A 12641-nucleotide genomic window follows, 5' to 3' on the forward strand; every position below is an offset into this window, starting at 1 on the left:
ATTTGCAGTACCATGAAGCAAAAAGAGCAACAACTTCAGTTGTTACATTCCAGAGGGTATGTTATTTTCCTGTCTCTTATTAAGAAAAATGAACTCTAATGACACTCCATGGGTGTGTCATTGTGATTTTTTATTTCAGCTATAAAAACACCCAACGCCAAGGGAACAGTTAGCAACTGTGGTCAGAACAGGATCCATCACACAATGTCTTTGTCTGGTGTTAGGAAATGCTGCTCTCATTGGCAGGGCTGACCCAAGGCATTTTGCTGCCTGAGGCAAAGGACAAGATCATGCCCTATTCCACCTACACAGAAGCCAACTAGACTAGCCGCTGAAAGTCACTTCAGCACTGGCAAAGGGACAGCATCTTCCACTGAATTTGAGGGCAACAGGATTGCATGGCACACAGCTCAGTCTTTCCAAAAGACTGAGATGCTGCCCTGCCTCAGCATCTGCCACCTGAGGAAAGTTCCTCACTCTTCTTAATGGTAGGGCCAGCCCTCCCATAAGCTGAATGTGCTAGATTTAATGGTCACACTCTACTGGATAATTTTCCAAAAGGACAAATGGTTCTGATTTATGAAAGTATTCAAAAGTTTGCCGCTTCCATCATTCCCGGTCATGACTGCCAGGAATATAGCTGTACAGAACTGACACATCCTTGGATTCAGCCACTGCTTTTCAGCAATCTTTGCTCGAGTGGATAGGCCAAAAAATAAAACATAAAATGTAGGATTGCACTCATGTGAGTTGCTGCCAGGAAACTGCAGCTGTAACCAGGAACCTGTCAGGTCATATGTCTTCACTCCATCTGCTCTGTGTAGAGGAAGTAGGATATGTTTGAATCCAGCCTTTGCCCCACAGCATTAAGCAGGGGCCAAGGGAGCAGAGCAGCCCTCACCTCTTCAGAGCTCCAGCAGAGATTTTGTCATGTAGGTGTGCCTGTGTGAAAATATTGGCTTTAAAAGCAAATTCATAGCGCTTGTGGTTTGCAAAGAGCCAACACCTTCTGCATAGTGCGCCTCTGTAACTAAAGGGAAGAAGGGAGAGAGGTGGGAAAACTCCACAAAACATTGGGAAGGACCACAGCGCATCTGCTCTGCATGCAGAAACTTCAGAATAAGGCTGAAGTTTCAGTCCCTGGCATCTCCAGTCAGGTGTGGAAATATCCCTGGTCTGAAATCCAGGAAAGCCATTGTGAGTCAGTGTTGATAAAGCTGAGCTAGATGCACCAACAGGCTGTGTTTCCAGAGGCAGTTTCCTCTGTTCCTCAATTTAGATTAGTTATTGATGATTAAATAGTGGTTTCTGAGAGCTACAGCTGGATCTTTTTTACTTATTTGTATAGAAATTTCCATCCTGCCCTAATGCCTATGCACTGCTCAGGACAGCTTGCAACACCATATAATGAAACAATGCATTAAATAAAACTACAACAGATACGACAGAGACAGAGATCACAGATGAAATACAAGCTGGAAATGAAACACCAGGTACTTAGCAAGGCAAAAATCCTGCTAATTTTTAAAATGTCTTCACCAGCCAATGAAAGACAGCCGGAGAGGGGATGCTTTAGCCACCTCAAGCATTTCTAAAGTTGGGACTTCATATCCCTACTTACCCTTTTGAAATATCAGGCCATGCACATGGAAAACCTGGGATCCTGAAACAGGAATGAGGAGGCTTCTAGGACCCAGAAGCTGACACACTCTCCAAGCTTCTGGCTGCCTCTCACCCTTCACTGCAGTGGATCTGTGCATCAGCTACAGTGGAGGAGAAGCAGCAGAGAGGTACCCAGTATGCTGGAAGCCTGCACAGGGAAGGTATGAGAACTGGAGTCTGGATTAGAGAGAAGGGAATAGGCAACTGTGTAGCCAGGCAGCAGCATGCAGACTTCTAGGGTAGGTTATTGCCAGTGCTTTCCTATCGCCCAGGTGCCTAGTATGTGCTGTTCGGTGGAAGAAAAGCATATAGCCAGCCCATTCTCCCCAAGAAGCTGAGATGGATATAGGCATAAGCACCGGGGAGGCGAAACATGGGGACTCAAATCTATGTATGCACTTAAATGGAAAGAGCAACGAGAGCCTGAGCTTTGCAGGTAAGCTCCTTCTTGCATGTGAAACTAGGAGCTAATCTGCCAACAGTAGGGCAGAGGAATGAACAGGACCAGCCTTGATTCCCCTCCGATTGCAAGATCCTTGCTCTCCTCCCTCCTGGCACAAGCTGAGGCCTATTGGTAGTAAGGTGGGTCTCCAAGCACTGGACAGGTGAGTAGCTCAAGGTAAGGAGGACCCAGCAGGAGGAGGGTGTGGGCAGTAGGAGCGGCAGCCTCCTCCTCCCCCAGGGTGGGAAACTGTTGATATTTCCATTGGAAGAAATTAAAAGTCCAGCACTTGAGAGCTCTTTGTCTTGCAAGACTGAAGGCAGCACAGCAGAAACCCATGTGAGCAGGAATTGGGGAGGAGGGTGTTGGTCTATGTGTGAGAGAGTGGGTGTCTCTTCTAGACGGAGCAGATTCTGTTGTGTGGCTATATAGAGCTGCACCTACCTGTGTAATCGCTTCTGAATCAGGAGGCATGCCAGGTAAGCAATTCAGAGACTTGGGCCATTCATTTCCTGAAATATGGAGCATACATGTGGAAGTGTGAAGTATGGGAATGAGGGAAACCTATGATGTGCAATGATGAGATAAAGAGCAGTACTTTTTTCTTAAAGGGGCATCCTATCAAAGAAAGGTCATCTGGCAATTCGAGGGAGAAGGCCGGATGTCTGTGGTTGGACGTAGATATGCAGGGGGATACAGACTCTTCTTTTCATGGTCTGATCAGGGCGGACATCGCAGAGCAGGCTTGCAGCTTCCATGCCTCTTTGCTCTGTAGAAGGAAGATGCTGCATGAGACAAGAGAAGCGATGGGGAAGAAGAGGAGTTCAGTCATTTTAGACCTGGACTTCATGGCCCCACAGAGCTTTAGGCAGCAAGGTGTAGCTCATTGCTTACTTCAAAATGTGGCATGCCAGCTCTGCTGTGTTTGGGGTGGGACCAGTGGCATAGCAAGGATGGGCCAGGAGGGCAGTGGTCCCAGGTGCAAATTTTGGAGGGTGCACACTAAGTGCCCCCACGACAGGTTCCCTCATCAAGGCTGGAGCCATGGGGAGGCAAGCCAAGCCCCAGCTGGGCCTTCAGGGCTTGGACAGTGGTGGCACCTGCTACTACTTGTGACCAGTGAAGGGACGCCCACCCACATCCCACCCTTGTGCTGGCTGAGAGGGAGAGGGTGCAACAGTCACCCAAAGAGGAGGGCAGGAGGAAGAGGAAGGCAGGAAAGCAGTGCCTGAGTCATGTGCATTGCCCAGAGTTGCAAGGACAGGAGGGTGAGGCAACACAGTGGCACTCCTGGCTGAGCGTTTCTCTGACTTATCTCTGCTCCTAGGCTGGGGCTTGTTTGCAAGGACAGACTCCCTTGATTAGACCCTGGCCAGCAAAGGGACTGACTGCTGCCCAGGGCAGCACTTGCCCTGCTCCAGACACCGGCAACCCATGCTACGTCCTTGGGTGGGACCTCCCGTTCATGCTGCCAAGTGGGTGATGAAACGTCTGCCCCAAAGTCCCCCTCTGATGGCGACGCTGAAAGGAATGAGGAGCTGCCACACCGGGCAGGATCTGTCCAATAATGCCATGTCCCCCAAGTGGTCATTGCAACCATGGAATGCTTCAGAGGAGCACTGAACTAGGTGAGCAGGCAGCAGACCACACACTAGACATGCCCTTGCTTCAGCTATTGTGCCAGGATGGGTGTAGCAGAGCTAGGCTGAACACAGATGACTTTGCTTGCATGATTTGGAATCAAGTCAAAACTATTATCACCAGACAGGTGCTTTTTTAACTTCGATTCCAGATCTGTGTTTCAAGCACATTTGTTGAGTTGGTGTGCAGGGGGAGGGTGTTTTCTGGGTTGCAACACAGTCCTTGAAGTTTCCTGTTTCTATGCAACTCAGGCGGGTAAGTCGTGCACTCTTATGGCTCTTGATATGGATTTGAGGCACATGGAAATCCCATGTGTAGGAACTCTTGGGGTCAAATGGATAAAGAAATCTATTTAGGAAAACTGAATGTTTTACTTCTGAACCAGATTCATTGGTATAATGGTTGTGGCACATCCATTCCTTGGTCAGGATTTCCAGAATGCCCTGGACTAAGCATAGGCTAGTCTATCCCAGGACTTAAACTAGATTGGCAGGGCAAAGGGAATTCTGGAAGGAAGAACTTCTAGGGTGCTTCCGGACAACCTGTATATTGAGCACTCATCTTGATTTGCTTGCAGAGAGACAAACAAAGAGTTGCCCCAAACTGTGTTTTCTATCCATCACTTTCCTTGACACTTATACTGTAAACCGCCCTGTAACCCTTAGATAAAGGGTGGTATATAAAATTAATATATCATCATCACAAGACGTCTGAACTTTTGCAAGACCACCCTATCAGCTGTAATTGTGCAACTTGAATTTACTGCAACACAATCGAAGCACACCCCAAAATAGGAAGGAAGAAACTTCAGGATAAAACTATATCTCCAAAGCTTAGTCTGTATTGAGATTCTTATTTCTGAGTGTCCCAGGACTCTGAACACAAAGATTAGTTCTCATATCAGTTGTCTTCTGTCTACAGAATTCCTTATTTTTATTTTTATTTTCTACTGCTCATAATGACCAGCCCCACTGGCTCACTCTGCTTGATGGAGGTTTGTGCTGAGATTTTATCAGCTGACTTAAGATTCCCACCAGATACTTTCCAACTGCAGATGTTTTAAGAGTGCTAAATTATTATTGTGGGGGCCTGATCCATAACTTGAAAGGGTTGACTTATTTTCACTGGCTTTAGAGGGGTTGCATTGACTGAAACAAATGTAATTAATCATAAGTAGATTGTGCACTGGTCTGCATGTGGACCCACTGTTAGCATGAGCTTCATTTATACCTAATTCTGCAGCATATTCTCAAATACCGCCCACTGGCCTGGTAAGAGCACTTGGCTTTCTTTTTCTCCTCCTGTTATCTAACAACTTCAAGAGTGGCAGATATATCTCATCTTGAACTTCTGAAAATTATATTATTCGGGAGTTAATTTTATGACACATCAAAATTAAGATGTGTGGCATTTAATATATAAATATGAGTAAGCTGGGTGGTACGGCAGTTTTGAAATGAATAACATGGGTAGAGCATGTGAGGTTCTGTGTTATTTTATTGTTTTCGGTGGATGTATTTGTCAAATAAGGGGGGGGGGAATCAATAAAATGACGTTAAAAAATACCCAACATGTTTTTGTGGGGTTGTACAGCCCCATAGATTTGGCTTTCACTAACCATTTGCTCACTAGCATGCTATGTCTACCTACTCTTTTCATGTCTTGTAAATGGTAGTCTGCTTATTTTGATCTAACAGTTCACAACTGTAGAGCAAGGGATACGTGGAATGGGGTGGACCAGCTAGCAGGTTGGCTTCTTGCTCCCTGAGAGGGCAAATGTCCCAAGAAGGACAGTACTGAAGATGCAACTTATGACTGATTCAGAGTAGGTCAGCCTTCATGGGAACCTGAGCAAATTGGTCCCCTATCCCTAACTGTACTCTGGTATGCCATGCAATCAAGGCACATCACTATAATATTAATTTTATTATTTTTACCCTGCCCATCTTGCTGGGTTTCCCCTGCCACTCTGGGCGGCTTCCAGCACATATGAAAAGATAGTAAAACATCAAACATTAACAACTTCCCAATAACAGGGCTGCCTTCAGATGTTTTCTAAAAGTTGTTTAGTTCTTTATCTCATTGGCATCTGATGGGAGAGCTAGGAACCCCACAAAGGAAGTTCGTAACTCAAACCATTTCTGCACTATACGTTTTATTCTATACTATATGAGTCGATGATTCAAAGCACTACTATGCCACTTTAATGGTCATGGCTTCCCCCGAAAAATCCTGGGAACGGACTTTTGTAAAGAGTGCTGAGACTTGTTAGAAGGCCCCTTATTCCCTTTGCAGAGGTACAATACCCAGTGTGGTTTAATAGTCAATCTCTCTTCCCAGGGAACTCTGGGAATTGCAGCTCTGTGTGGGGAATAGAGGTCTTCTAACAAGTCTCCATGCCCTTAAACTACAGTTCCCAGGATTCTTTGGAGAAGGGAGCCATGACTGATTAATGTGGCATAACAGTGCTTTACTATGCATGGTACAGATGTGGCCTCAGGTGGCATGGGATTATATCCTTCTGTCCCCAGGTGTACTTGGTGTACACACTTATTGCTCACAAGGGTGAGGCAGAAAGGGTGCTGTGCACATAAAAGGAGCATTTTGCATAGACAGCTGACCTTGCAACACAGATGGAAACCTAAGCTAATACTCCTCTGCCTAGAACCCCAACAGAGACGTCGCCTTGGAATTCCAAACAGAGACAGCCAACTCCACTCAACAACTGGGGTAGCCAGGTCAGAGATCTGCATGTAGGTAAGCAGGGAAATGCTGTGATAATGTACTAACTGCAGCAGCAGCCTCCAATATCTCCCCTCATTCCATTTGCCATGTGCAAAGACTGCATCTCATCCAAAGTCTTGCTCTAACCCTCCAGTTGCTGATCTCTGCTTGTTGCTTGCTGATTCCATGTCTCCTCTTGCTCTCCACAGGCATAGTGGATGGGACTACCCCATCCCATGCAGGCTGTGAAGGAAGTCCAACAGCACCCGTCAATATACTCACACCAGGCGGACTCCTGTGCCCTGGCAAGCTCCATGGCCGCTGGTCAGCCAACAGGTGATGCTATCTGTAGTATGGACACCAAGCTGTGGGGGACACTTTGTCTGCTGTCCTACAACTGCCCTCAGCACAAGAACCCTGCTGGAACAACTGACCATCAAGGCCAGACATCTGTCTTTACCTTTCAAAATCTGCCCTATCCCTGACTATGCAATAAACACCACTACTATGCTGTGTGTGTTTTCCCTGTGTTTGCTAGAGGTTGGGGGGCAGGGGCCTTGCAGACTCCCCCCTCTTGCATGCAGCTATCTAGTTTGCAGCATGAGAAGGGGCAACTTAGCCAATCTGTGGGTGGGTGTGAGAAGTGGGGCAGCTTAATACTGACAAGAGCGAAGAGCACATGATGGCAGCCAGATAACCAGCCAAGGAGGACAGCCGTGATCTGGTGCACCCATCAATGTCCAAGGGGGACGTTCCACCCCCCACCCATCTTGTCTCACCTACACAGGACGTCTGTGCCACACCCATCAACCTAGAAGAACATGTTGTGGAAAGAAAGCAGAATACACCACTAGCAGGCACTCTGCTGTAGCACAGCTGCAGGAACCAGCCCTCCCAGCTGTCCTGGGCTTGTGGTGGAAGCAAAAGACAGGTCAGGACCCTGGACAGCTCCCAGTGGACCTTGCCAGTTGACAATATTTGTTGGATCCGCACCATATGTTTAAAGCATTTTGTTCTCTCCCCCCCCCCCAATAATCAATCAATCAATCAATCAATCATGGGAACTGTAGTTTACTCAAGTCAGGGTACCGGGAACTATAGGTCTGTGATGGGCAAACTATAGTTCCCAGGGTTCTTTGGGGAAGCAATGCGCTTCAAATGTGCTTTAGATATATCGTGTGCTTGTGAAGTTAGCCTCAGTCAAGAGCTGGGACCTGCTGAGGCATTATGTTTTCTGACAAGGCCTACACTATAGTTCTTTGAGGAGCTGGTTGTCCAATTCCACAGGTGATGACTTCCGTGCTGTGTAAACAAATGAAATGTTATTGAGGGAGAAGGTCCATCCTCTGAGTCTGAGGAGGGCAGAAGAGTTAGGTCCTCTGGCCAGAGGGCCCAGGGGGAGATGCTCAGCCTTCCCAGCACCTATATTTTCTCATCATTTGTTTCTTCCTTAAGGTAATGTGGGAGAGCAGGTTTGGGGGCCGTGACATTGGCCTACCCATTTCATATGCCCCCTCTGGTCCACACCTGTGCATTGCTGAGCACAGAAGATTTCTTGGCCTAGCAGAGGATCTGAGCCACAGTTAGTCTCCCCCAGACCTCAGAGGTTGCTTTTTGCACTGCCTGGGTATATTCGTTTTTATTGCTGCTTGGTTCTATGCCTTTATTCCGCTACACACCTATGATTCTTTAATAGGGCATTTTTCATTCTACCTATTATAGGCGGCAGGATTGAACTCTGCTGCAAAGGAGCAGCCATGTCTGTATTTGCCCTCACTTTGATTATAGAAACAAAATGCTATAGACATCCCGGGCTTTCAGTTGAGGTCAAACTGTGGTATTATTTCTGACCTCTTTCATAGTCTGACCTCTTTCATAGTGTCACAGTTTTAGTAGTGTGGGGTAAGATCTGATGAGTGGAAATGACATGTTTATTGGTCAAAGAAAGTGCGATGTAAAAAGCACTGGAGCACTTCTAGAATGTCTTTGCTTTATTGCATTTTCCTTATGTATCTGGTGTTAAATGATCGCCATTGTTTTGTGATTTATGGATTTGTGAGTCACTGTGAGACATTTTCTTCTGGAAACGGACAAATAAATGCAACATAAATAAAGGGGTGTTCAGGAGAGATGGCACAACAGCCGTGGGAGGGAAAGGCTGCTCTAATTTACAGACATTGAATGAATGCTCCCGTGCCAGACCTGTAAAGCACGTGAGTGCTTATTTAGTAAACTGTTTTTTAAAATGTCATGTGTAAGCTATCATAATTTGCATCATAGGCACTATCCAACAGGCCAGCACATGGGCCATTTGAAACATGGTGGAAATCTCAGTGCATCCCTTCATTAACTACAGTGGTACCTCAGTTTACGAACTTAATCCATTCCGGAAGTCCCACTACCGGTGGCCTTCTACTGTTCAGCTTCCATTCATAGACCAAGGTAAAGTTTGCAAACCGGGACACTACTTCGGGTTTTGCGGAGTTCATAAATCAAATTGTTTGTAAACAGGTCTGTTCTTAAACCGAGGTACCACTGTACTTTTCCCCCTTCTTCAATGCCAGCATCATCACAAGGACTAGTGCTATAACATGAAAATCACAGGTGGTATGTGTGTGTGCATGTGTGCTAGTCCAGGCTGCTAAGAAGGGCTTTTTTAAGTGTTTATAGTTTTTTCTCCTGTAAGGGGGAAATTAGAATGTTGCTCCAGCACTGTATTATGAAATCCATGGGATGTAGGTTAGAGCTCTGGTCAAAACAGCCTCTATCTGCATTCTCAAAAGAAGGAGAAAATCAATCTCAGGGCTGATATTTCTGCTTTCCCCCTACCTTTCTGTGAATTATCTGAATGGAGCTCACAGTCTGAGAATGGCTGCAATAAGCACCTATAGGCCTTGCATAACCACTCTCAGTAATGGTGGTAAAACTACATTTTCTCAGTAGCAGCAAATTGCAGTTTGAGGTATAGTGCTGCAATAGAAAAGCAACTTGGTGAGGGAGACACCTGGATCCCTTGTAACTGATGAGTAGAAATGGCATGTTCATTGGTCAAAGAAAGTGAGCTGTAAAAAGCCCCCTAGGAAAGGGGTCTCATAACCTGCTCTGAGCTTAGATACCATCAGAACTAGGGTATTTCAGATGCAGCTAACAGCAGGGGTTGTAAGTGCTATTTCAATGCTAAGCCTTTGCAGTGCATACCTGCAGGATTACTCAATCCACACTGGTCTCTGAAAGCAAATAAGCTTCCTTGCACAGTAGCCTGAAATGTGGGAGCAAAATGAAAAGGTCTTCTTTGTTGTTTAGGGATTTATCAAAGAACCACCATGTGAACTTAACAAGACCTATCTCAGGACTTTCTCTTTGGCTGACAAAGCCATTAATCTGTAATTGTGTTTCTTTGTAGGTGCTGACATTTGCCTGGGGGAAAGCCTGTCATGAGATGCAGAAAAATGAGACCCTTCTCCATCACGAGAACCAATCCCATGGTCCTCTTGCATTGCCATGATATTCTATCTAAAGAAGCACAATCAAAATGAGGTGCAAAATGGCTGTGTTTAATTAAGAACATAATGGCGTACAGAACTGAATGGCAACGGGAGACATAAGAGCCCTTTTCCTGCTCTGCTCTTAACGCTGGCAAGAATGTGATTCCAGGGTTTGGGGTTGTTCCTTCTCCACGGCCACTGTCGATTCTCTCTGTTCACTCCCTGGGGACCCAGAATAGGATGGGTGATGGACTTGTGAAGGGAGGTGCTATTCTCCATGGAGCCTTCTCTCCCCACCCAGTGGGTGCGGAATTCCGCCAGGATCAGGAGGCTGCTGCAGACAAGCCAGAGCTCTCTGCTCCTCAATTCCAGCCTCGACACCAAGACCAGAGATGTGGCCTCTGAGTCTGTGGGCCTCTTCTTCATGCTCTTGATTGACTTGACAGCCATTGTAGGCAATGTAGCCATTATGACGGTCATCATCAAGACACCTGCACTGAGGAAGTTCGTCTTTGTGTTCCACCTCTGCCTGGTGGATCTCCTGGCTGCCGTCACCCTGATGCCTCTGGCTATGCTGTCCAGCTCAGCCTTCTTTGACGGCACGGCCTTTGGGGATGCCATATGCCACATCTACCTGTTCTTGAGTGTCTGCTTCATCACCATGTGCATCCTCTCCATCTCGGCCATTAACGTTGAGCGCTACTACTATGTGGTGCACCCCATGCGCTACGAGGTGAAAATGACTGTGGGCCTGGTTGTCTGTGTCCTGGTTGGCGTCTGGATCAAGGCTGTGGTCATGTCCATCATCCCTATCCTGGGCTGGCTCTCCCAAGACCGTAGTTCAGCAGCCTATGGGGGACAGAGCTGCACCTTGCAGTGGAGTCGAAGTGCCTACTGCAAATTCTTTGTGGCTTTCTTTGCCCTTTTCTACTTCCTCCTGCCTGTCCTCATCATTTTGGTTGTCTACTGCAGCATGTTCAAAGTGGCCAGAGTGGCTGCCATGCACCATGGCCCACTCCCCACTTGGATGGAGACCCCACGGCAGCGGTCAGAATCCCTTAGCAGTAGATCCACTATGGTGACTAGTTCAGGAGCCCCTCGGACTACCCCTCAGAGGACGTTTGGGGGTGGGAAAGCTGTCATCATCCTCCTGGCCGTGGGGGGCCAATTCCTCTTCTGTTGGCTGCCATATTTCTCCTTTCATCTCTACTCTGTGCTGAGCTCCCATTTCCCCGGCCGGCAGACAGAGAATGTGGTTACTTGGATTGGCTACTTTTCCTTCACCTCCAATCCTTTCTTTTACGGGTGCCTCAATCGACAGATCCGAGGAGAGCTGAGCAAGCACCTCACCTGTTTCTTCAAGCAGCCACCGGAGGAAGATCTCAGGTTACCCAGCAGAGAAGGCTCCATTGAGGAGAACTTCTTGCAGTTCCTGCAAGGGACGGGTTGCAATGCTGAGGCCAGAAACACTCTTGCCCATCCTAGCCCTAAAAGGGACCAGCCGACCATTGATTTCCGGATCCCAGGTCAAATTGCAGAAGAGACCTCGGAGTTCCTGGACCAGCACATGAACAGTGACATCACTGTATCCGACAGCTACATCAGGGCTGCACGTTCACCCAAACCTGAGTTGTAGCTCTTTTTGCACTTGACAATCTAGTTTCATTGGTGTGTGAAATAATGCAGAACATAGCAGCTGGTGGAGGGCGGGGGAGATTGGGAGCACTTAATAAATACAACCATGGCATTTGGGAACTTTTCGCTCCAAGAAACAGCTCCTACTAGTATCTCAGTCATTTCATTTCATTTGATGGTAACTGTTCTCCCCACAGGCATTTCAACTCATTCTTAAGGGTTGGAGTCAGAAGCAGCCTCATGTTTCAAGACTACCAGAAGTTCCCATCTGTCTCGGGGATGGAGAACCTGTGGCCCTCCAGATATTGCTGAACTACAACTCCTGGCATCTCTGACCACTGGCCATGCTGGCAAGGGCTGATGGGAGTTGGAGTCCAGCAGCATCCATCCATACCCCCTGCCAGTTTACAAAAGTTTATTTGATAGCTGCCACCTAGCAATGTTATCATTTGCTTTGAACTTCTGTGTGGGGAAAGTTAGCCCTGTTGCAGAACAAAGGGCCTGTCAAGCAGGGCTCCCTCCCTGCATTTATCTTCTGTTAAGCTGGTGTCCCTTGGCTTAAAGGATGGAGTGAGGTTGCCCATTGTTCTTGGGGCCCCACATGACTGAGCCATGCAGGGGTGGATGGAGGCAGCTGTAGCAGAACAACTGAACTTTATGATGGAGGAAGATTTTAAAGAACCATTTTGGTGTCCTACTAGGAACGTTTAGCTTTGAAGGGCTGTATTTCCTTTCTGTTGCCGAAGTCAGTGAAGCACGGGGAACGTGCTCTATGGCAGAAAGTGAACCAGACACTGGCAATCTCAAGGTCAGCGACAGGAGCCAGGTTTTGCCTCACTTGACCTGAGTCTTCAGTCAACCAAAGCCACTGACTTCTGCAAGGGAAAGTAAATGCCACCTGTCTTACTGAGTTTGCTAGTTTGAAAATGTAAGAGCTCTTGCAAAAGATGGCTGTGGGGCGGAGGCAAAGGATGCATGGAGCACGCAGAAGCCCACTGCCTCCTCTCCCTAGCAGCCTGTCCCACTAGACTCCCCGTGTGTTTCTGTAGTGG

The 12641-nt window shown here is 47.2% G+C and overlaps 1 protein-coding gene across 11 annotated transcripts; it reads left to right on the top strand.

Annotated features, from left to right (window-relative positions):
- The first annotated feature begins 1745 nt into the window (after positions 1-1745).
- On the top strand, positions 1746-11729 carry GPR61 (G protein-coupled receptor 61). 11 transcript variants are annotated; one of them, XM_081866415.1, is made up of 4 exons: positions 1746-2267; positions 6411-6805; positions 7257-7400; positions 9873-11729. In XM_081866415.1, exon 4 carries the CDS (start codon positions 10232-10234, stop codon positions 11588-11590), a length of 1359 nt encoding a protein of 452 aa, XP_081722541.1. In that variant the 5' UTR covers positions 1746-2267; positions 6411-6805; positions 7257-7400; positions 9873-10231; the 3' UTR covers positions 11591-11729. The 11 variants fall into 11 exon arrangements, with proteins under 11 accessions (XP_081722541.1, XP_081722538.1, XP_081722537.1 ...); XM_081866412.1 differs by lacking the exon at positions 7257-7400 and having other exon boundaries at positions 6411-6502; positions 6679-6805; XM_081866411.1 differs by lacking the exon at positions 7257-7400 and having other exon boundaries at positions 1746-2281; positions 6679-6805.
- Positions 11730-12641: the final 912 nt, after the last annotated feature.

The sequence above is a fragment of the Podarcis erhardii genome (assembly GCF_964252035.2).
Source record: "Podarcis erhardii genome assembly, chromosome: 6".
Taxonomy (NCBI): Eukaryota; Metazoa; Chordata; class Lepidosauria; order Squamata; family Lacertidae; genus Podarcis; species Podarcis erhardii.